This window comes from Peromyscus eremicus, chromosome 2 (assembly GCF_949786415.1).
Source record: "Peromyscus eremicus chromosome 2, PerEre_H2_v1, whole genome shotgun sequence".
Classification (NCBI taxonomy): domain Eukaryota; kingdom Metazoa; phylum Chordata; class Mammalia; order Rodentia; family Cricetidae; genus Peromyscus; species Peromyscus eremicus.
This window is the reverse complement of record NC_081417.1, coordinates 96,318,052-96,344,390: the sequence shown is the minus strand read 5'-3', so window position 1 is coordinate 96,344,390 and position 26,339 is coordinate 96,318,052. Positions and strand designations below refer to the sequence as shown.

The 26,339-nt window shown below is 39.6% G+C and overlaps 1 protein-coding gene across 1 annotated transcript in view; it reads right to left on the bottom strand.

Annotated features, from left to right (window-relative positions):
- Window positions 1-374: 374 nt before the first annotated feature.
- The window catches only part of Lurap1l (leucine rich adaptor protein 1 like), a 43,376-nt gene continuing 17,411 nt past the window's right edge, over window positions 375-26,339 (bottom strand). The window contains exon 2 of the mRNA XM_059255950.1: window positions 375-1,469. Within this exon, the coding sequence (XP_059111933.1) occupies window positions 1,095-1,469 (375 nt within the window). The 3' untranslated portion in view covers window positions 375-1,094. The remainder of the gene's footprint in view (window positions 1,470-26,339) is intronic.

The following is a 26,339-nucleotide window of genomic DNA, read 5'->3' as shown; positions in this document are numbered from 1 at the left end:
AGTATATACAAGAAAATATTAATAAATCTCAAACTATCTTTAATGTAGGGCATTTTTAATAGTTTCCTGTTGAAATGCTATACTTCTCAGCTTCTTTGCAACCAGGCAAGGCAACTCCTGAAGGGAGAGGACTTTGAGGCAGACCTTAATATACATGTGGTAGTCATTTCTGCCCCTATAAAGGTTGTAACCATCTTTTTCTGTGGAAGTTTTCTCATCTGCCTACCTGGCTCCACCATCTATGACACTGAGACGGTGTCCCTCACTGTGTATCTACCAACAAACATGGTCCTGCCTTAGATCAGACTCATTTCTCCTTCATCCTTCCCATCTCTCTTTTAAGCCACTCAGGGAAATCTAACTGTCTGCGCCCATACTCATCTTGAAAACTACTGCCCATTCTTCTTTGAAATCTAGCAGTATAATACATATTGTAACTCAAATAAACTTAAGATTTGAGTTAAACTCATTGATAATAAAATGGTAATCTACAATGTTAACACCAGAGTGGACTTAATCAAGTCTACGGTGGTTAGTCTTCCAAATGTTAATCGTGTTGATGAATGTGACCAAGAGTGCTGCTCGTTATGCACTAACATGTCCTGCCTTTGAATTAATGTCTAACTTGATCCAAATATTTTGTTCAACTTATTATACAAATAGTAAAATGTCTTCATATCTTCTGGCACATAGAAATATCAAATCACTTAAGAACACAAGCAACAAAAATGAAGTTATCAGACTTTGGTTTATTGTAAAATTTAGCAAAGTTTTCCTTATAATCCCTGACCCCTTGCTCTGAAAACATAAGCGGAAACAATTATTGCTTATTCTTTCCCCTCTACTTGTCTGTGCTACTATGAAAGAGGGGAGGAAGCTTATTATAATAAATAAAAATAAAAATGTAACAGAGAAAAATAAATCAGTCTAGATGAGAAATATTAGGAGCAAAAGAAATATCATTAAGCAGTTTAAAAATAAGCTTCTTTAAAAAGGTTGCCTTATTAAAATAAATCACACCAAAAATATAGCAGCAGAGAAGAAGGATACATACAAGTTAATTGCACACCAGTCCCATGCAAAAAACTGGGTCATTAGCCAAAGCAGTAGTACTCAGAATCCAACTTGGGATGCTTGTGCAGAGCCTGGGAGTCCTCTATGATGGAGCTGTCACTGAACTGATCCAAGTCCGAAGGGGTCTGATGGCCCGGTACGTCATCTGCCAGAGTGTCCAGATAGCTGCCCACAGAGATGCCATCCAGCCCGTCACTGCCATCGTGGAGGCTGTTGTAGCTGCCATGTAAGGAGGTACCCTGACTCTCCAGCAGACTGCACAGGCTGCCACTGAGACTGCTGCCCCGGCTGGTGATGGTGCCCTTTTCCTCAATCATCCACTTGATGGACTCGATGCTCTCATTGATGAGGAGCAACTGGCGCATGAGCCTCACATCTGTGGCCCTGAGGTTAACCTATGGCAGAGAGGAGGAGAAGAAATACATGCCAGTTATTTCACGTTCTAGAAAAATCTCAAATTTGCTTATCCTGTGTACTTCAGTCCACAATTTCAAATTCATAGAATTTTTTAAAAATACTCTTGTATCACTCTCTTTGGAAACTGTTGATTCTTGATAGGAGCCAGACTCAAGAACTTACTTCCTGGCATATACATCAGCCTCCTAATTGGCCAGTAAGAGCTCCATTGTGTTTCCAACCCCAATCAAGCTCCTTGAATACACCCATCAAATGGCAAGTTGTCTGTTAAGAAATGTATTCTCTTTCTGGGTAAACTAATAACTTACCTATATTTATATGGTACTGAGCTAACAAAAAAGTGGAGAAATGAAAGAATCCTCATTAGTTTTATAGAAACCTCTGCTTATTAAATGATAACATGCCAAGCAATATTACAAAAAACAAAAAAAAAAAAACCAAAAAAAAAAACCAACATTCATTTGAAAAACCTAATTACATTGTACTGCAGGCAGTATCACTTTCTTCTTCTTTTATAAACACCTGAAAACTGCAGGGAAAATTTTAAGAATATAGTAGAAACGGGCAATCCTGACTGTTTCTCCATAAGGAATGCTCGATAATACATTTGCTTCTAAGGAGAACCAAACTGGGAGGCAGGGACCTGTCTGGCCACAAGGGGGCCTACTCACATTGATTGCAGTTTGAAAATGGATACCCATTCTCCCACTTGGAATAGTAAGCCAAAAACGCTGGCCATGTCAATTCTCTCTTTAAGAGACAGGACTAATTCAGATATGCAGGTCTCTAGACTTCTCAAAAGCATTCCTTCTTGAGTGACTCAAACCACAAAGAAAAAGAAGCCTATTGTCATCAGAAATGTGCTTTCATCCAAAAGGACTTCCTGCTGGGGAGTTCATCCATAACTGAAGGTGAACTTCGGCTGTTGAGTGTGTAGACAAACAGGGAGGGATAAAATCTCCACCAGAAAGCAGCTGGGGATAGTGCTCCATGAATAGAGCACTTGCCTAATAAGTGCCCTGGGTTCAACCCAAAGAGACAGACAGACGGAGACACAGAAAGAAGAGAAAGAGACAACGAGAAGAAAGAAAGTTTCACTCTAGAGTACAATTTTCAAAACATAAGAAAAGTATAAGTGTAAATACAGGATGTACAAAGTGCACTTTTAAAATACCATGGAATCACTAAGATATTAAAGCAACCTCTGCATCTTCTCAGTGAAAGGCATAAACAGACAGTAACAGGTTGAAATTAGTCTCCCATGGTATTCTCAAATAGAAGGATATGAGCTCAGTAGGCCTCAAACTGCTTTTTTTTTTTTTAATGGTGTTTCAATAACTTTGCAATGACTGTGACCAAGAAGGAGGCTTTCTGAAAATCTTTGTGTTCCAGTTCACCCACATACCTTAAAGGCCATCAAGACATAGTTCAAATTACAAATAATACAAATATTTACAAAGCACCAACAATGTACATGGGTCCACTGGTGAGCACAGAAAATCAGTGGGTAAAACTTCTACAAAATTCTTCAGTAAGTCCCTGAAGCTGAAGACATTTCCCATGCCTACTAGAGGCATGGGACAAGAACTGTGTGGCCATTTCCCAAACAGTCCCCAAATGGACAATAGATGCCCGTTTCCACATGCATGCTTCATCCCAGGAAAACACCCAACTGGGTCCAGCAGTGGACCATCACCGCTCTTCATTTCTTCAAAGCCTCCTCATTCCTTCAGGTGCACTGTGCCCAGCTTACTGACTACTTATTCTCTTCTGCTGATCCACGAGCCTCTATGGCACTTTCGTGTTTCTATCTCACAACATTGCTGAATTTTGTGCAGTTGCATACTATGACTGATTGGGGATACATATGACTAATAAATATGTATATATTGATCTTCTCAATTTAGCAATAAGTCCCTTAAAGAACTAATTCTTACCATTCTCTTACATTGTAAAATCTTTCCTAAGCACTTTTTAAAAATTTTATTCATATTTTTAGATCTTTGAAATATCTTAAGATATTAATAAATTCACACTTAACGGAAATTACATCACTCAAGGGTTAATATGTACTAAGAATATATTTTCTTTCAGCAATTATGGTCATGTATAGTGGTAACATCTAATAGACATTTTATCATTTTCAATTTTATAAGCAGTAAGAATAAAAAGAAAGTAGGCTATGTAGAAACAAAAGTTTCCTTTGACCGTGAAATGATTTAAATAAGGAAATCATTGGCTTCTAAAAGCAAAACATTCAGATGTTATTGAGTCATTGTTGAGGGGTGGGTTATGAAAGTAACGTGGTTAAAGCCTGTAGATGCAGATAATGATTATAGATATGTGTGTGTAACCCCATGTCCTCTAGGACAGTAAACAGTGTCTGCCAGATTGCTGGGTGTGCTGGTTTCTATGACTGGCTGCTGCTAGTCTGTTCCAGGAGTTCTTGTCTGTTATGCAGGGCCTTGTCCCAGAACTGAGGTGTGGTTATGGTATTGATGAACCCTGGGTGTATGAGCAATCAACCAAAAACTGAATCACAGTGTTACTCCTGTCTCCAGCGGTTGCCCCACCTTTCCATGCTGTGATTCATCTCAGGCCTTGGGATGGCTGCACCAAGAACAGAGTAGCTTTACCACAGTGGCTGTTGTTCTCTCAGCCAGGGTCTCGTAAGCCCCTTGACTTTATTCTGAGTTTACTGAGAGTTGGGACCCTCCTCAAGCTCTGAGCTTCAATGTTACCGTAACCTTAGAGAGCCCATTCCTGATTAATCATGCCCAGTCCTCAAGCCCAGTTACAGATTGAGTTTCATGACTATTGTTTCCTGCATATTTATGACTTGTTAGAATCAATTTGCTTATTACTTGCGCATGAAGGAGTTTCAGAGTACAGGCAACTTTGACTGCCTAATCACCACTGCTTACTAAGACCTAGAGAAGTGCTTGGCACACAGTATCTACTCAATCAAGATCTGTCCAATGACTGAACACTAGTTACGCTCCAGATTGGACCCTCGGTTCAGCAGCCTGGAGCTTTGTGTGGGTTGGTGGTATAGGACTTGAAAGGAAGGAAAATCATCAGGAAGAAACACCCCAGGACTGAAGCATTCCCAAGCATATACTCCTGTTTCTATTCATTCACAGGACTCTGGCACTGAGTCACTGGCATAAATTCTCCCTTGCTTAAATTTACAGAGTGTAAGATAGCATCTCAAAGGGAAGCGGACTTCAAGCTGTGAGTCACAGTGCACACATGATTCTGTTTGCTTAGGGGTGATAACTTGTTCTAGCACAGCACAGGTGTTCTGCAAACACCCAGTGAAAGGAATTGAACAAAGAGACCAATCAAACCACATATCTTTTTCCCTAATACAAGTGTCCGTACTGACGGATTCAAAGTCACGTCAGTATATTCCCTTTCCTTCTTCACTTCCCACGCCCTATTCTGATCTTTACAATTCCTGCTGGGTGGTTTGCCTTCACCCTGAGTCTGAGTCTTCCAACCTTTAGGTTTGCGCCAAACAGGTTTTTGGCCTGTGGGGAAAGTGCTGAAACTTCATGTCATTTCTGACAAGTGGTGGACTGAGTCTGTACAAAATTTGAAATGAAGGATCTAGAAAGAACAACTATTTTCAAATAGTTGCTAAGAACAAAATTTTCAAGATCTGTTCTCTTATGAACAATCCCTTCTAAAACAATTTTTCAAATTACATTTATTTATTTATCTATTTATCTGTGTAGAGGGTGGAGGTGTACAGGTGTCCTAGACATGAATACAAGTCATTGTAGAGTCAGTTCTCTCTTTCCACAATGTGGGTCTCAGGGATCAAAGTCAGGTCACTGGGCTTAGCCAAAGTAGATTTACTGACATATACCAGAGCCATCTCATTGGCTCCACACAATCCTTTTCATAAGAAAGAATGCAACAGTTATGAATTAGCATGATGGAATCGAAGGAAGAATACAGTTAAATTTTCAATTAACCAAAGAACTGAGGCAGCTGGAGAGATAGTTCAGTGACTGAGAGCATGGGCTTCTCTTCCAGAGGACTAGAGTTCAATTTCCAGCATCCACAGGGTGATTTACAACCATCTACAACTCCTATTCCAGGGCCTCTGAGGGGATTGGGCCAACAAGTGGTGCACAGACATTCATGCAGGTAAAACACCCATTCACATAGACAAAAATAAATAATTGTTTTTTTTTTTAAATCAGAGAACTGATATTCAAGATGGTATTGTATGAGGAACATAGTACACTGTACAAGTCTGACCTTGACATGTTCTACTTGTGACCTATGGATAAACAAGAAAAATCACGAAGTTCTGTTAAGTTCTCCATGGGGCTTAATAAGGACAGCAAAGTGAGTTCTATGAAATAAAGAAGAATCCTCATCACTGAGGCTGAATTGAGCCCGCCTCATGTACTTGTCTCCGTCCCCACCAAGGTTTCATTTTAGGTATTACTTTATAAGAAAGCACTACTGATCAGATGCTCCCTGGTTTTCCTTCCGTTCTGACATAGTCTCTGTCTTCTTTGAGGCTGTGTGATTACTAAGTCACTTTTGCTATGAAGAAATCATGTGGGCCATAAGGAGACAGACAATTCCTGCTCAACAGCTTCAGCATGAAATGTTACAAAAAAAACCAAAAAAACAAAAACTTGTGATTAAAACTGAAATTCTAAGTCACCATGAATTATAATTAGCTTATCAGAAATTGTGTGATAATCTGTACAATTGTGTAATTGAGAATAATTTGTATTCTCACCATTTGAGTTTAATAAAAATCATATTTATGTTCCAAGGCAAACACGTTTTTTTATTTACTATTGTCTTGTCAGTGTGTATGTCTGATGCATACATATAAGTAAAGCCATGTGCTTGTCACAGCATACATGTGGAAATCAGAGGGTAACTTTCTGGAATCAGTTCTCTCCTCCCACAAAGGGATCCAGGGATTCAACTCAGGTTTTAAGGCCTGCACAGCAGTATTTTTACCAGCTAAGCCTCTTGCCACCCAAATAATGTCTTTAAATTAATCAACATGCACATGAGCTATTGAATGTGTTTTCTAATAGCCGTTTCTCATGTTGTCTTGTTGTACTTGAGGACCAGGTAAGATACCTCTCACAAAGTCCTCTATGTTTTTACCCTTTTATTTACTAATGTCAAGTTGAGTAAACAAATAAAGCATGCCATGTCCAAGTTACACATTCCGACTATAAACTCATGATATAAATCCCACATGTGCCAAAAGCAATAATAGGAATTTGGAAAAGGAAAGTTCTTGGCAAGTCCATCATGAAGTTCATGGGATAAGAGAAAGAGGTTAGATATGCCTCTTAGTGCTGTGCTCTATGCCTAGTTTCCAACCAGAAGAAACAATGAACATCTATTTCTTTTTTTTTCCCCTCCCAATTACAGTTAGAGAAAATCTTTGATGCTGGACAACCCTCTTTTATAGTCATATTTATTTCCAACGTTCTTACCATACTTATTTTACAGATATTTAAATTTTAAACATGAATTGGAGGGATATTGGAAAGGTGCCTGAAATATTACTTTTTTAGCAGCTTATCTTAGTTTATACATTGTCTTGGTTAGGGTTTCTATTACTGTGATTAAACACCATGACCAAATAACTTAGTGAGGAAAGGGTGTGTTTTCGCCTTACACTTACACACCACATCCTTACACAAAGGAAGCCAGGGCAGGAATCAGAAGGCAGAAACAGAAGCATAGGTCATGGGGGAGTGCTTACTGGCTTGCTGCTCATGGCGTGTTCCTTCTTATACTCTCCACCCCAGGACCACCTGTCCAGGGGTGGCAGCCTCCACAATGGCCTGGGCCCACCTACATCAGTCATTTTTTTTTATTATGGTCCCGTTGTACCAAATTACTCTAGGTTATGTCAAGTTGACATAAAACTATCCAGAGAATGCATATCCCCATTGTATCACCTCCTGATATCCAATTCTGTTCCTTCTCTGAATTCACCACATAACCATTTGATGATCACAAGACATTTTCTGCCTACTCATGGTTGGATCCTCCACAAGTTTTATTGATAGCTGTATTATATAGCATGTCTCTCTCTATTCGCCTTTCTCAGCAGATCCATGAGGACACTGCTGTCTCTCTGTCATCTGGGAAGACACTATATGACGTTTCTATTCACTGACTTCGATATAGAACCTTCAGGAGAAAAGACTGTGATCACACACACCTTTCTCATTTGGTTGAAATTTTAGAGCAAAATTAGTTTCTAACTAAGAAATGGGGGGTTTAATTTTTATATCAGTCAGCTTTAACATCCTTCATTATGTTGCTCACTGGTAGAACTGAACAGTAACTGCAACAGTTTGCTCTTTTCCCAAAGCCTTATGGCTATGTAATTTCCCCAATAACCACATTACTGACAAAAACACTGCCATCAGTACAGCTGACCAATAATCCTTTTGATGACACAGAAAGCAGAATTCGGTTATTTGAAAGAGGTACATGTGACTTCACTGACTCTGAATCCAGTTCCAGCATGAAAGCAGCTTGTGAGTACATATCAGCTCCTTCCAGTGAGTCTTCCCATGGCTAAAGTGAGCTACACAGCTTGCTTTTCTTTCTTATCCCAACAAGTTGTACTCAAACTGGTACCTTTTTCATGTTCTAATGGACTGACTGAAAGTCAACTTTCTCTATGTCTGAAGCATAACTGACATTAATAAAACCAAACTGAAAATTACCTGAGCCAAGATTTATTTAGAGTGAGTTAACAAACATGTCTCACATTCCCAGCAGAGAAGCTGGTCCATAGAGAACATAGACCAGAAGTTGGTCCACTAACATAAATTATTCTGCATATCCATCTTTCCAAATTAGACCTTAAAGCAGTATTTCCAGATTAGGTTGAGGTCACAGCATGTGCTCCTCTGTGGCTGTAGTGATCAGGTTTCTGTTTTAAGAGGAGGATGAAGGGAAGTATAATGCCAAGCGTTCAACAGCCAATCACTAGTCAATGCATACACACTTATTTACTGCTTCATTGTTGGCTAGTTTATGTCGACTTGACACAAGCTACAGTTATCTGAAAGGAGGAAACCTCAACTGAGAAAATGTCTCTATAAGATCCTGCTGTAGGGCATTTTCTTAATTGGTGACTGATGGGTAAGGTCCCACACAATTGTGTTTGGTGCTACCCTGGGCTGATGGTCCTGGGTTCTATAAGAAAGCAGGCTGTGTACAGGACCAACCTAGGCCCTCTGCATGTGTGTGACAATTGTGTAGCTTGGTCTGTTCGTGGGGCTCCTAGCAGTGGGAGCAGGACCTGTCCCTGGCACTTGAGCTGGCTTTTGGGAACCTGTTCCCCAAGCTGGGTTGCCTTGCCCAACCTTGATGCAGGGGGAGGAGCTTGATCCTGCCTCAACTTGATGTGCCATGCTGTGTTGACTCCCATGGGCGGCCTGCCCCTTTCAGAATGGAGATGGAGGAGTAGATGGGGGGCGGGTAGGAGCAAGGTGGGGGTAGGGAATGAGAAGAGAGAAGGGAGAGGAAACTGTGGTAGGTATGTAAAATAAATGAAAAAAATTATTTAAAAAAAAAGATACAGGGAGCAAGCCAGTAAGCAGCACGCTGCCAAGGCCTCTGCATCAGCTCCTGCCTCCAGTTCTCTGTCTTGTTTGAGTTCCTGCCCTGACTTCCTTCATTGATGGACTATGATGTGAGAGTACAAGCCAAGTAAACCCTTTCCTCCCCAAGTTGCTTTTGATCATGACACTTCACCACAGCAATGAAGCAGTGACTGAAACATCCCACCACTGTGTTGAAATAACTGAGCTAATCAATTTATAAGGTATAAAGATTTGTTTTGGCTCATGTCTTCACACAGCACACTTTGAGCATGTGGTAGAATAGTACCTCACAGGGAGAATGCATGTGAAGGGGGCCTTGTTTAACCTGCAATGGGTGAGAAACAGAGAGACAGGCTGGAATCCCAGCATCAAGACGTAATGCCCAGCAACTCAATTTCCTTCCAGAAAGCTGTACATCTGAAATGTTTTACCACCTTCCAGTTCTGTCCCAAAGTCAGGAATCTAGCCTTGGACACATGGGCCTTTGCAAGACATTTAAGAGCCAAATTCTACCATAAAAATAAATGCAATATAAATTGGGCTAGCAAGGAAAGTGTGTGATAGATACACTTTCTTTTTTTGTTGTTGTTTTTTGATTTTTGGTTTTTTCGAGACAGGGTTTCTTTGTGTAGTTTTGGTGCCTGTCCTAGATCTTACTCTGTAGAACAGGCTGGCCTCAAACTCACAGAGATCCACCTGGCTCTGCCTCCCAAGTGCTGGGATCAAAGGTGTGTGCCACCACCGCCCGGTTTAGATACACTTTCAATAACATATAAAGTAGTCTTTACTATAAACTTCTGATAACCAATTGATTCTCAAAGAATGCCTTATTCATTCTTGCTGAACTCTTGGATGTACGGCAACAGAAAGAATTGTTCCCACCTCACTGATTCTTCTCGATAATTATTTATCCTTAAATACACAGTTACATGTGGTTAAACTTTCTGATATAGTACAAATTATGTGTATTAAACTGAAGCCTGTGTTAGCCTTACATTGTTTATGTTACTGGTTTATCGATGGTGTCAGCAATTTCTTTGATGAACTGTATAACTGATTTTGAATACACAACAAAGATTTCATTTCCCTTTTCACTGTAAGCAAAGTAACAGGGACATTTCAAAATGTACTTATTTTGTATTTTATGTGTACAGATTTTTTTTTTTATCTGCATGTATATCTGTTCACCACTTGTGTGCTGGGGGCCTACAGAGCTAAAAATGGTTGGTTATGAGCTGCCATGTAGGTGCTGGGAATTGAACAATGTCTTCTAGAAGAACAACCAGTGTTCTTAACCATTGGGCCATCTCTCCAGCCCTATAGGGACATTTGGAAGTTTAGTCTTCAGTGTTAAAATCATCTCTGACTCTTTAAAGTATAGAATCAATGAATGAAAACATAGGATTTATTTATAGTGTTTTCCAGTTTCTGTATATGAATTCTTCTGTCATGGCTAGTTAGCAATGTGATGTCAGCAGACACAACTGATAGGTGTTTAGAACATCTAATATACAGTATTTTCATCTCTTAGATACAAGCAGAAAAATTTTATTTTTGGGGGGATTTCTGAGTATTATATTTACATCATTTATACTTTTTGTCTCCAACTCCTCTGGCATCTGTACCCTCACCTTCTCAAATTCATGGATTCTCATTCTTTAATTATTAGTATATATAATACATATATACTATACATATATACATACATATAAATTTATATATACATCCTGCTGAGTCTATTTAGTGTTAGTGTTGTCACATGTAATCTGTTAAGGGCTGATCATTTGGGATTAGATAACATATCAGAGAACTCATCCCTGGGGAAGGCTTGTTCTTTTTCTCTCAACATCCACTGACTCTTCTTCATCTAGGGGGTGGGGACTGGTGAGTTTCCCCTATAAACGCTGGCATGCCAACTGATCTTTTCATTTTTTAGGTCTTATTTAGGTAACCATATTATTGAAATTTCATGGGCACAGCTTCCCTGTCATGTATAGAAGACAGTTGCCTTAAAACCAAAAAACAAAACAAAACAAAAAACAAAAAAAACCCACTATAACTGATAGTAAAGCAGTAAAATCATCAAGAAGTGGTTGAGTACTTGCTACCTTTGAGTACTGATTTGTAGGCTTACATACAAACCTAAAGTTTTAATAGTGAGTCTGACAAGATGTTCCCAAAGCCCCTGAAAGTTTAATAAGCAGCTCATGCATCCCAATAGGTGTTGGTTTCCGAACCACTGGGAAGATATAGAAGAAGGCTTTGCCTACTCTACTGTATTTTGTGATAAGAATATTTAGGGACTTTCATTTTATACCTTAGGATTTTTATCTCTATATATATATGTTTTAAAAACAGAATGTTCCTGTCTCAGAAACGGAAAAAAAAAAAAAGAAGAATGTACCTTTATCTTTCCCACTAACCAAAACTTGAGATAAATGTAAAACATAGTGAAATGATTAATGTCAAGGTAGGCATGGTACTGAATGCTATAATCCAGGCATTTGGGAGGCTGAGGCGAGATGATGGTGTCACCTGGGTTACACAGCAAGACACTGTCTCAAATATAAGAAGTCGTTTATGGAAATGGTCAAGTTCAGTATGCAGACTATTGCTTTAGTGTCATTGAGATATGAAGTAGACAAGAAGGGATAATCAAGGTGCTGAAACTCCATTGAGCATTTAATTTTTATACTGTGATGATTTAATGGCTATATTTTTAAAATATGCTCAACACTTCTGTGTCTTGGTAGGTAGAATCAAATAAATCCAAGCAATAAGGGTTGGTTACCATTATAAATAATATGCTGCATGTTGATGTAGAGTCGTTCGAGAATGGATTTAAGGGTTGTCAAAAAAAACAGGACTATAATGGAAGCATTTTATAGTTAATCTTTTTAATTTTTAACATTGCTTTTACATTTATTTGTTTGTTTGTATATTTATTGTTTTTAGTATATGAATACTTTGCCTGTTTGTATTTCTGTGTACCATGTGCATGACTGGTGCCCATTGAGGTCAGAAGAGGGTGTCAGATCCCCTGAGACTGGAGTTACAAACACCGTGAGCCAGCCACCATGTGGATACTGGGAATTCAGCCCAGATCCTCTACAAGAGCAAAAAGTGCCCTTAACCACTGTGAGCTGGCTCTCCAGCTACCTTTTTAATATCTTAATGCCACCCATCATTACATCTTTTGGTCTCAGTCCTTATATCCTCTACATCTTTCTTATTCCACCAACACTATCCTCAGTCTGATAACTTTGTCCAAATCATGAGTGCTCTAATGACATTTGCTTTTCCTATACTTGTTGAATAAGGGAGGAGGGAATTACCAGAAAAACTGATCTTTGAGTTTAATAGAGAGTAAGCAGTAAGTAAGGAAAATTGAGAAAACAGCTTCTATAACAGAATAAAGCAAGTGGGCCCTGCTCATGGGGAAGGCTCTTGGATGGCAGGTGTTAATGGTCAACTTGACACAATCTAAACTCAGCTGGGAGATGGGCCTCGGGCATGGGGCCGATTACCTGAGGATAACTGAGTTGGGAATATTAGCCCATTGTGATACTACCATTCCCTGGACTGTGGACCTCCGACTGTAAAAAGTAAAGAAAGCGAAGTGAGTCACAACATGAATTTGTTGCTCTGTGCCTCTTGACTGCCAGCTCCAGTAAGCTCCTGTTCTTGTGACTTCTCTGCCGTGACAGACTATAACCTGGAACCATATATGAGCAAAATAAACCTTTTCTCCCTCAAGCTGCTTTTTCAGTGTATTTTATCACAGCAATGGAAAAACAAAGACAGCAAGCTTGGATATGTACATGGACTGCCTAAGAATCTTGCTAATATATAGATTTAGCTCACTAGTTCCATGATTCTGCATTTCAAACATGGTCTCAGTTGATATTAACTCATAGGAAGCCTGTAAAGTATATCTCCATTATTCCTCCTCTTGATGTATATCCTTTGGTAGTCCTTGCCATGCACTGTAGATCAAGCCTATTGCCTGGTTTCTAAAGAGCGCTGGAACAACCCTTCTGAGAAAGGTTGCAAAGAGCATGGCTTCTGCTCAAATACATCCCCCTTCCAAGCTGTGAAATGCCCTAATCTGAGATCCACATGGTAAATAAGTGAGTGCCAGGCAATAGCCAGCAAGGGGGAGGACCTATCCACCATCCTCAAGCATCTCAGTGAGACTGGAAGCATGTTCTTGCAAAACTGAGCCTAGAGATGACTGCAGCCCTCACCCTCACCCCTGCCCTGCACCTTGATGGGAGTCTGCTAGAATCTCTGAGCGCAGGGTCACTCAGTTAAAATGCACACAGACCCCTGACTCACAGGAACTCTGAATCAGTTTGCTTTTTGATGATGCTGATTTTGGAGGAGCACAGATCACTCATAAATAATTGCTGTGACAACCCAGCCACACTTTGATCAGCAAGGGCCTGAAGGTCTTTCAGCTTCTGGATAATTTGAGAGAACGGCAGACCACTGTGTCAATGGAATGCTACTCTTCTAATATCTAACAGGTTGGTGTTTAACAATGAGTAAGTAGTTAAGTATTTATTGGTGGGAACAAAGAATATTCTAGGTAAGGCAAAGTCAATATTTAAATAGCTATCTTGATTTCCCATGAGGCAAACTTTCTTCACCAGAGAATGCTGTTTCTTATACTGAGGAGTGATAGTAGGAGAAACGTTTGATAAGTAGTGTCAGAGTAGATACACTCAATGGAGATAACTCACATAACTCTTGAGGGAAAATAAAACGTAAATAATTACACTGATTAGCAGATCTAAACTTAACATCATAACATTCAGACACAATGTGAAGAATAGTTTGGAACAAACTAAAAGATTAACAGTGACATTATTGAAGTTTCAATATTTACAATTTTCTTCTATTGCAATTTTTCTTTTCAAAATTGTGCATTTAAGTTGAAAATATGCTTTGAGTTGGCCTCAAAAGAGGAAAAATGGAAGGACCATAGGATGGGAATAACAGTTCTCTGTTGAGAAGCTTACTATAAACCAGAATGTATTTATATGTTAATTCATTGTCTTTACAATGGGTCCCCTGTAAAATGATCCCTTTGGATAGGAAACATAACTGAGCCACTGGCATCTTATTGTGATACTCATTTTCATCTGTTGTTAGTGATTTGGCCACATCTACAATCCATTATGGAACATGAGTCTCAGCCTTATCCTATTTTCCCTACAGTGCCCAACACTGACTGACTAAGTATTTTCACTTGAGATTTCAGGCAAGACTCTCCAGACAGGAGCAGTGATATTGCCTCACTGGGTGGAGGCAATGATGAGAAGAGCAGCCTATAAACAACACCTGCAATATTCCAACACTCACTGCAGTACCTCAACTTTCTGCTCTCATGATTTATTCAGTCTCAGCTTTTAAAAGCAGCTTTGGGAATACTAAAAAAAAAACCAGTATGCCATTCATTTATCATAAGCTTCCTATGCCCTGTACTTAGGTAGCTGCCGTCAATATCAATTTGTCAGTATGTCATCACACACACACACACACACACACACACACACACACACACACCAATTGCTGAAGCTTATTATTCTCATCATGGTTCCAATCTGACAAGTAACAAAGGTCTCTACAGTAAGAAAACAACTGAACAAACTGCATGTCAACAACATCCTTAGAGAACTGAGGTCACAAGGCAAACCGCAGCCTGGGACACAGGTCAATAAAATCAATGCGGCCAGGAGTCCAGATGCAGAAAGCCCTGAGCTAGGACCAATGTCAGTTAGAAATGTTTCAGAGGGCAATTTGTGAGTTGGTGGAGGTTGCGTGGCACCTGCCTGGGAGTTAGGAATGGCTTCAACACTCCACACTTTCAGTTTCACCTCCAGGAATGCTGCTGTGTTCTGATCTCCTGGGTTTCTGGCAGGAAGAGGGATGCTCTGAAGTATGTACTCGCACACCTTTCTGGTCTCCTTATGCAAGACTCTCCTTACAGGAGGTTGTTTTACAAAGACTAGTAAAGTTAGGTTTTCCCTAAAGCGTATCTTAGTTGAGAGAGGGAAACCATTCAGTCAGGCTCACTAGAGAACACTCTGCCTTGGGCTGCCATCCAGCAAACCAGCTACTCCTGTGTAACGTGGGGTTAAGACGGAAAGTGCTTCAGGCCTTTGATCCTAGTGAAGATTGCCCGAGAAAAATGAGAGATCATAGAGTGCCAAAACAGAAGTCCTGGAGGAAATTTCAGTCGATGAAATCCATGGCTAGATAAACAGTAAACAGCCCAACGCTGACTAATGCTAACAGGGAGCCGCACTTAAAGGCCTCTGACGGAACCCAGCTCCTTTTCATACCCAACAGCCACAGAAGACCAGAGAAAAGTCTAGAAACTGCCTAGAACAGCATAAAAACAAAGAAACAGACAAAGAAAAAACTAACCAACCAACCAAACAAACAAAAACAAAACAAAACAAAACAAAACAAAACAAAAAACCAACTCCACAGAGAACAAGTATAAGAAACTACTTCTTTTGCAAACTATTTAAACTACAGAAATACTTTTAAGTCCTGAAGGGAAGGGGGGAATCAAATCTATCACAGGAATTGCATATCCACAGCATCACAGTGAAAGAGAATCAGGCTGAAGTTTAGTCAAGTATGGCCTGTTCTTCCTTCCCTTCAAGCTGCATGGAAAGACCTTCACAGTCCAGGTCCACACAGCGAGCCCCTCCCACAATCCTCTGGTAGTAGACCACCTCTCCGACTTTGGTTGTTGATAGGAGTGGCCTAGTGTGGTTGAACAGTAGCCAAAACAGCAAGCCTTTTAGTTTAGTTTTGTTTTTTTTAAGAGCTATTAACAAGCTTTCCATCAGTATTGCTGAGCGAGTGGGTGTGTGACACTCTGGTAATATCCATAGAGAGAGTAGAAATTATCTCCCCAATGGAATAACTTCACACTCAAGAAATAAACTTCATTTCCTTAATTTTTGTTCTCTGGGCCTATCAGAAAAGATTAAAAACAAATCAATATGATAATTTTTACCATAAACTTCTAAATTTTATTGAAAATAGACTTCTGAATCTAAACATAAAATTTTGTAAAATCAATATATCCTCAATGATACCTTAAAAGAGATTAAGGGTATGACCTGATGACCTAGGCTGATTTTTTTTTTTCAGGTAATCTGCTATTTACTACCAATTTGGCTCAGAATTACAAAGTCATAAGTGAACTTGGAAATTTGTGTCTCAAAGATGTGCAAACAAATGGCTTATGTTAGGTTGGAAAAAAATGATAATCTCAAAAACTTAAGTTTTATTGTTCTAACAGCTGTTTAACAGTTTTAACTCTAAATTAGGAGTTTGAGCTTACATTTTTCCTGAGAAAATATATAGCCACAGCACATTTATCTATTGGTTTTCTAACTAAATGCTCCATCAATTTTTGACATATTCCTTCTAAATTTCTTGTGAAAGTCGAGGTTTCAGCTTGCTGGTGTCACCGTCAGAGCTCTCACTGAGGAAGCACCATGAGCTCACCACAAGACCTGCTCACACAGAATGGCTTAAGCTGTTCCTGGGCCGAGGAAAGCATAGGAAGGGGACTTCACCTTCCAGGAACTTGGTTTCTTCTTTTTGTTTCTGGTTTGTTTGCTTTGCTGTTCCCAATCCTGACTATGTAGCTCCATGTTTTATTTAACTCTGTGATCATATCATGTCCATTTCACAACTAGATAATGGCAGGTTTTAATTACATAGCCAAGTATGCCTCAAAAACAAAACGTGTGTAAACAGCCACCTCCAGTAGCTAATGAACATTGAGTCTCACCTTCTATACATCTTTGGGGGTGCCTAAAACTGACAATCTGGTTTCATGATGGGATGACTTCATGGTCCCTGTGAAAAGATAGAAATCTGTCCAGATAATCTGGGAGGCAACAGTGGATATAGCCAGCTGCTCTCTATTGTCTGCTTGTTAACTTGCTAAGGTCTGTGAAGAAAACATTCCTTTTCCACTAACGTGGAAAATAACCCTTTGAAATTGGTAGCCTGTGTTTTCTATTGTCCTATGCTCAAGACCATGAAACTGGGCTTTCAATTCCTGTAGGTGGCTATGGACTAAAATGAAAAATCTTTTACCACTCACTGCTAAAATTATCACATGCAGGAGCAGCAAGATGGATTAGCAGGTAAAGTCCCTTGTTACATAACAACTGACCCAAAACCCACATGAAAGCGTGGATACATGTACACACACATACAATAATGATGATGATGGTGACGATGATAATAATCATAATAAATGTTTATGGAAGAATATGAGGGGGCTGGGGAGATGCCTCAGTGGTTAAGAACACTGGCTGCTTTTCCAGAGCTCCTGACTTCTATTCCCAGCACCCACATGGCAGCTCACAACTATCTGTAACCCTAAAACCAGGGGATGCAAGACTGTCTTCTTCTGACCTTCAAGAGCTCCAGGCACACATGTGGTGCCTTTACACACATGCTAGCAAAACACTCATGCACATAAAATTAAACAATAAGCACACCTTTTTTTTAAGTGTCCTAACTTCAAACTATAGCTATTTATTGTTTTCAATTACACATGGCAGTGTTTTAATAAAATGACTGAATCTACTTCAAGAATCCTTCCAATTTTCCCTTCTAAATATAAGCCCAAACTGGGGGGGAATAAATTAAAAATGTCTTTCATAGCCAAACACTTCTTGCGTTCTCTGCAAGGCTCTGGGTAAATGACCCTCCATGAAGACAGCTAGTAGACCACAGCCATAGAAAAATCATGCTGTGATCCAACAAAAGTATTTGCAAATAACAAGAGAGCTAGATGTAGGTACTGGGTTGCCCAATTCCCAGCTTCCATGAATTAAAAGAAGAAGCAAACAAATAAATAAAATAAAAATTTAAAGACAAGACACTTCCTGGAGAACTTTGCTGCAAGCTTTTCTTCTGGATCATTGGAAGTCTGGTCTCAGAGTCTTCCTTTCTTCGTCCACCCTTTCCATCCCAGTGGCTGCCCGAACTGAGCTGTAGAAGTCCTCAGCAAAGGCTTGTTTTATGTCTGTGTTTCCTGTCCTTTGCCTCTTTTGAAGAAACACGTTCTTCCATGGTACCAGCTGATAACCACCGAGAGGAATCTTCTGAGAGCCGACACAAACGCAGATGGTTTCAGTACAGTCTAGACAACACAGCGGAAGCAGAAATCGAGGCATCGTGGCAGCAGCGTGGCAAGTGACCACTAAGTTAGTGTCTCTAGGCCTTCAATTCATTGTTAATATTAATTTACTCATTCCTCACCCTTTATTCCACATAAAAAAACATGTCATTTGCCCAGCACAGGCATACACTGAATTTAATATTTCAAGAGTAACTAAGTAAACATATCTTTTAGGTAAGAACGAGATGAATTCCATGAGGAAAAAGTGGATTGCTTTTACCTTTTTTGGATTTATGTCTGACTCTCTCTAAGAATACAGAGAAAATGTCAGAACAAAGTGCCTTTCTTTACAACCAACACAGGGGACAAAAAGGTGTGAAGTGGAAGTTTTTCCACGTAGCAAGCTGGGCAGTCTGAAATACATCCCGCTGTGTATACTCAGTTTAGTTCAGTTCAGGTGCTGTGTCTGAGCAGATGTCACCAGATCCCACAGGTTAAGGGTTTAGTCTCACTTCTAATGTGAGCTCCAGGTTGTTTTCCCATGCTTCTTACCAACCAGCTACATATAAACCAGCTTCCTAGGATTCTCCTCCTTGGGTACATAGTTTGCTAGCACCTCGCACAGAAGTCAGGGTACCACCTTCCTTAGATTTGCCTGTGTATTATAAAGGATACTACAAAGGATGCAAGACAAGAAAGAAGGTCCATAACTTCCCACGCCCTTTCTAGTACTCCACTGTCCAGGAGGCGTTACAGGCACAGCTAACTGAAGCTTTCCAAGCCCTGTCCTTTTGTGTTTTCTGGAGGCTTCCACACATAGGCTTCATCAATTATATCACTGACCAACCTAATCTTCATCCCCTTTACTGGTCCCAGAGTTGGGTAGTTTGGCCTGAGGCTAGCAATCTTCTAATCATGCTGCTTATTGTCTTGCCATGGTGACAAGTCCCCATGTGGAAACCACCAGTGGGCTGATATTCTTCAGTCAGCTCAGTGCTGTACAAAACAAATTTGTTACTGAGGAGGTTGCAAGAATTTTGGGAGCTTAATGCCAGAATACATAAAGGAAGACCAACCATAGATTTCACAACAATGTACTGTGACTCAACATCTATCACGTATTAAGTGTTGTGATGGTTCTGCAATAATCTTCCTTAGCTGCTTACATTATATTTCTACAAATAGCTTAATGGCACCTAAAGCACAGAATATCAACGACCCCAGTCATATACTCCCACCTCATCTTTTAGATGTATTTAAGCAATCCTTTTGCATGGTTCCATTTTGGATAATTATGCTTATTCTAAATGAATTTGGAGTCATTGAACTAGCTGTGCCCCAAATATATTCTTTCTAGTTTAGTTTTCTTCAAGAATTTCACATTTGTTCATTAAAACATGTTTATTGGGACATGTAAGAGATTGCTCATTTTTAAATTGGATAGAATGTGGCATGTGGCTATCTAGGCAGATGCATTTCCAGCATAAATAACATGTAAGTAGATTTAAAATGCAAGTGATAGGTGCTTTGCAACCCAAACATCCACTGGTAGTGTAGTTGAGGGATTTGCTGCGAGAATACAACCTTGTTTTAGCTTTGTTGCCTCTAGTGGCACACTCTCGACTTAAATCAGCTGGTCTTCTCATGCTTTCATTGTCTTCTTTGATAGATGAGAATATGGAAAATCATTCTTAAGATTCCCTCTAGCCCTGCAATGCCTTGGCTCTCAAAAAAAAAAAAAAAAAAAAAAAAACCTGTTAGAAGTACATGCCCACTGTAGAGTTTGCAAAGAAAACTCCAGCCACTCAAGACATCAGAATGAACTGCCATTGCTTCTTGAAGAGACTGCATTGGAAGAAAATTGATACATGAACAACGATTTTCGGAGGCATGAATTCTCTAGATAGGAGAAGCAAAAACAGCAAGGACGGTCATTCACAGAGAAGTGAAAAAGTGAACTTGCAGCATGTGTTCACCCTGTCGGTTGATCCCAGGGTAGGACACAGACAGCAACCCGTGCTAAAGCCGTGGGTAAGAGAGAAAGATCAGAAAGGCAGCATGCGGGGATGTGCAGAGTAGTAGACTCGCTGTCCTTGGGCAAAGAACTCACGCGGCCGTGAAATCATTTGAGTTGAGAATAAGGAAAAGAACCACTTGCCCAGAAATAAAAATATCCCTTTGTGCTTAAAGCTGACAATCCACCTGCAAGAGCTAGGCTGCAGAGTGTGGGAAGGTGTGTCATGGAGGGGCTGAGGTGGGGAAGGCCCTAACCGCACATTTACATGGAGAAGCTCCGTGCATTTTCTTAGACAGTTCTTGAGCAGAGATTTGACTTCGCTGGGCTGCAAACTGCTGAGTGAACTTCCTCAGAAAGTGCGTTTCACTGTGCAGGGCTTTATGAGCATCCGAAGCCCATTCTTTCTTGTGGGCAAAAATGCACCAGTAACAATAGCTGAGGATATTAGAGAAAACTAATTCGGTCACGTAAGAAGCCGATTTAAGGACTTCTGTTTAAATTGACACGGGCCTAATTTAGTCATGTCTCTATAGAGGGGGTGCAGACTCTTCAAGTGTTGTCTTCCAAACTGTTTGTAATTACCTCAGTTCCTGAGTTCAAAGTGGCAGGTCTACTCTGGAGGAATTGTGATGGGGATGAAAAGAGGGTTAATTTGCACAGGAGAAGCACAAGCAGGCAGCTTCCCCTTTCCCAGTCCGAGTTTTAAAACCAGGGCAAAGATCTTTTGGAGGATGACACCGAAAGGCCTAGACCACTGACACCAAATTCTTCTTCTGATCTCCGTTTCCTCCCCATAAACTTAGTTTTGCTGTTCCTACATTCTCATGGAAAATATGTTTGTCCTCTGGGGTTTTGAGTCTTCCTCCCTTAGTGGGGGGCTTTCTTAAGTTGCTCCAGCTTATGTCTTAAAAACACACACACACACACACACACACACACACACACACACACACACACACACACACAAAGGAAATTGTCAAGACTTCAAATGCATTGTTCCCACTTTTAATTTCCAATTACATTTTATGCTTTAATTTTTGAAAGCTCTTCTTTGTTGGGCACGGTTATGCACACCTATAACCCCAGTAGGTTGAGGTAAAAGATGCTGATTTGAGGACAGTCTTGGTACTACAGCAAGATCTAGTTTCAAACAAAAAGGTAAAAGTAAGATGTCCTTGGGGCTGGAGAGGTGGCTCAATGGTGCTGGGTTCAATTCATAGCAACCACATGGTAGCTCGCAACCATCTGTAATGGGATCAGACTCCTCATTCTGGTCTGCATGAAGACAGAGCACGTATATACATAAAATACATGAATAAATAAATCTTTAAAAGAAAAGATTTGCAATTTGCTCTTAATGTGGCATCTTTATGGCAGTCTAATTAAATGGATACAGAAAAACTTTTTTAAATGATCAGAGGTGAATTTAGGAACACATTTTCTTTTGAGGGGGGTAGGGGATGTGAAGTACCTATGCTGGCACTCCTCTAGAAGCCATGGGGGCGCGGAGTGCTCTGTAAACTTAGGAATGGTTAATTCACCAATGCCTATGGGCATGATTCTCAATATTCTCAACCACATTTGAAGTCATAGCCTGATGTGAGGTTTCCTCCAGGAGCACAGCTGTTACAGCTTGTGGAGTTGTTCAAAGTTTTTGGATGAATGGGCCAATGGGGATGGCTATGCAATAATTATAATTAAGAGACTACATTTTCTACTTAAGCAACTCATTAGAAAAATATTTTAGTGCTAAAGATAAGAATTATGATCTTTATCAAGATGTAAAAAGCTTTAAAATTTTTCTGTTGCTTTATGCCTTAGAAGTCAGAATTAACTTTATGCCTAGAAATTAACTAAAATAAGAGGTTTTAATTTCTCTTTGAACTTGACAAGAGAGACAGCTACCGACATTATTTAACTGTGGAAATTACTAACATATCAAATATTCCAATGATTTTACTAAGGCATCGTTTCCACATTTTTTTTTTAGAAATGTACATAAACACATCCTCAAAATCTAAACTCAGTAAGGGGCAATAGATGATTTTTTTGCTTTTGGATTCCATGATTTGCCATTATTATTATTATTATTATTATTGCTAAACCCTTGTGAGTTTCCAAATGTAGATGAGCTAAAACATAACCTCAGACAACTTGACATCATATTAAAACAAATGAACATGCCTAGGTTTGACTTCAAAGGACAGGTTAAAATATCATTCTTCCATTAAGTGGTTTTTGCATTTCTGTCCGTTGAACAGGTTACTTAATACTTTCTCTACATTAGCTCTCTAACCCACAAAATGACTGCATGGTGGTGGAGCTGCATGAAATATTGTATGCAGCCTGTGCTCAATAGAATTTAGGTAACTCTTTTACTTTTGAAATAGGTCAAACCGTACTGAGTTGCAGTTATGTGGGACCAATAAACCCACATAGTTAATGTACACAAAGACTACAGTTAATAATGCAAGATGGCTTACTAGAAATTTGCCAAGAGCAGTTTTAGATGATCTTGCCACAAAAATATCAAAAAGGGTAGCATATGAAATATGTTAACTTGCATAACTATGTAGTTACTTAACTATATAGGTCCAGCATCCTGTTCACCTTAAATGTAAACAATAAAAATTGTTATGGCATAAAATTTTAAAATGCTCGCCACATTCAAGGAAGTTAGAAAGTATGTATATATTTATTTAAAGACTGGCTCTGTGTAGACCGAGCTAGCCTTCTGTGATTAATGGTCCACACCATCGCATCTGGCATGAAAACGAATGTGCTGAATTTTATTTCTGACCAAAATTTGGTTATTCATTTGATCAAAAGTGTTATTTAAACTGACTTTAGCAATAGTAAATATATCCCATCAGCTGTGCATCACCACACCTTTAATCCCAGCACTTGGCAGGCAGAGGCCAGTGGATCTCTACGAGTTTGAGGCCAGCCTGGTCTACATATCAAGATCAGGCCAGCCAGGTTACATTGTGGGACCCTATCTCCAGAGAGAGAGAGAGAGAGAGAGAGAGAGAGAGAGAGAGAGAGAGAGAGAAGAAACAAAAAAGAACGAGGGGAGAAAGAGAAGGAGGAAGAGAGGAAGGTGAGAAAAAATGCCTAATCCACATACTTAAGTGACTATAATTTTCATTTATAACATTTGAATCTAAATATCTGGTACCAGTGACACTATATTACTCTGAAGGTTTTTATGTTTGAACTGGGTTGATAAATTCCTGAGTGTTTCAATGAAACAATAAAAAGATAGCCTACAGCTAGGCATAAAAATTGTAGATTACTAATGCTAAAAGAAAGCACAGGCTGGGCAGTGGTGGCACATGCCATTAATCCCAGCACTCGGGAGGCAGAGCCAGGTGGATCTCTGCGAGTTCGAGGCCAGCCTGGTCTACAGAGCTAGATCTAGGACAGGAAACAAAACTACATGGAGAAACCCTGTCTCGAAAATCCAAAAAAAAAAAAAAAAGAAAGAAAGAAAGAACTCAGGATTGACAATACACTGGCAAGGTAGCTTAAATTTCTCCAATATATTCTGATGATACCTTAATATTGGATAAAGACAATATATTCTTCAAAAAGAAACAACTCTACAGCTTGAACGTAGAACATTCTTGTACAATCTTACCCTGTCATATCATGCTGTGCTGGCTTTAAAGGAAACTCAACAAATAACAAGCAAATAACAAGGACTCACTCCTCACATTTTAATGATAAAAAGGGTAATGACAAAGGCTTTAGAATTACTGACTCAAAAAAAAAAAGGTGGCTGAGAATACAAATATACTTCTGCTTTCTATTCTTAGCCTCTAATATTGCTAATTTCTGAAAATTGCTACTGCCAGATTAAATGCCTTGCAAATAGCTGTTCTAGCACTACAAATTAGCATATATTCAATGTTAATTCATTGCCTCTAGTTTTGAAGAACCACAGATGAGGATGATAAAAGCAGATGTCTGACATATGGCAACAGATGGGTCAACACATTTGAAAGAGCTGCTGGGAACAGAGTGATTCACTTTTCTCATTTCCTATCAAAAAAGGTGAATGGAATGGAGCAGAAGCAATCCAAGCAAGGCGGGCTGAACAGGCTCCTAATTTTCCCACAGCTTTTATGTGTCCTACAAAAATACGAGACTCTCAGTTGGCAAGGGTGTTTCATGTCATAGTGTTGGTCTTATCCAGGTAGAAAATTCATAAACAAACATCAGAGAACTGTAGACAGGAACCTGCTACACTACTGCAGAATATGTCAGTTGGTGGCAAGAATTATTAGAGCAGATGGTACATAATGTATTCATCAAGACATGTCCAGACCTCAGTTCCTAATTCCAAGTATACAATTCTTGCTCCTGTGATTCCCTAGTCTAATGTGACCTGAAATTTTTCATTTGCAATTTTATATTTTTACATGCCTGTTATTATAATGCAGACATAGGGGAAAAAACTAACGTGTAAAACTCTGACTCAACTATGAGACTGCAGAGACACCTTTAGATCCAAGTCTGCTCATTTCCGTGGGCATTAGTAACATTAAATTACTGCTCTGGAGTAATGGGAATTCCACTATCACATGGAGGTGGTTCCACAATAGATAAAACAGGTGCCCACACAGTGAAAACTGAATGGCTGGATTTTGTTATGTGGCGTTCTTCATCACATAGTGTTCTTCATCACAAAATTATATGTTTTCTCTAGGGTATACATTTTAAAAAAAGTTTTGTTAGGTTGATTTGATTTCTCTCTGCTAAGTCAAATAAAAACTCTTACACAAAAGTCCTTATACAAATTCCTAATTTAAAACAAAACCACCGCACTTCCCCTACATTTGAACACAGGAATAAAAAGACAAAGTCCAACAACAAAAGCTCATCTTTCACACAGCCGCTCACAGGAATAGGAGATGCTTTCATGACAATTAAGATCTTGGAGGACACAGCTTTGGAAAAAAAATCTAATCTGTATTGCATCTAGATTCCTCTAATGTCAGTAAAACAACCTGGTTCTGTGGCCAGGGTCTTTGCCTCTGCTTCAGGAGCATGATTACAAACTGAATGTGGAACTTGTCTTGGTTTTGCCTGTGCTGCAGCTATACAGCAATCAGACTATGATTCCCATTGCTTTTTTTCTCTCTCCAGTAACAGCAGGCTCAGCTTCCTTGCTGATTTGCAATTATCGGAGTCCACTGCCAGGGAAGCAGGGTAAAGGAGCACCCGCAGCGATGTACTGAAATCTGCAGAGGCATAGTTCCCTTCAGTACAGCTCCAGCTGATGCCAGCCATGCACTGCAAAGGCAGTGGAGGGTTGGGTTGTCTTCCTAGTAGTTTTGTTTTATAATGTCACCGAGAAATTTCTTTAATTTTCAAGGTGGCTTTCATGCTGACTGGGATATATCCCAACAACAATAAACAACAGCACAGACAAAACAAGTCATCTTTAATCAGCTTTAGGATCATAACTACAACTAATACCTCAATGCATTTCCTCCCACCTAATCTTAAATCACTAAATGGTAGAAATTACAACTTGGAGGAAGTCATTCTCCTGTGCATCAGTGGGAATGAGATTCAAGTCTTATTCTCGGTGGCTTTGAAACTTAACTTGCCACTCTACCCTATGAAAGAACTCTGGAAACAGCATGCATGTACTCTTTTATGGAAAAGATTTGATGTGACGAGAGAAAACTCCATCAAGAATTTGAAAATCATGTAGAAGCGGTGAAATTGATTCCTTGAGCTAGGAATTATTTGAACATGTGAAATTTAAAAACTATTCATCAAAATGAAAATCTAAGAAACAAGTTAATGTTTAAGACAGTTACATAGAGAGGCCGGAGAGATGGCTTGGAGCTTAAGAGCACTGGCTGCTCTTCCCGAGGACCCAGGTTCAATTCCTAGCATCCATAGGATGGCTCACAACCATCTGTAACTCCGGCTCCAGATCACCCGAACCCATTCTTGACCTCTGGAGCCACCAGGCATGCCAGTACTGCATAGACATACATACAGGCAAAACATTTGT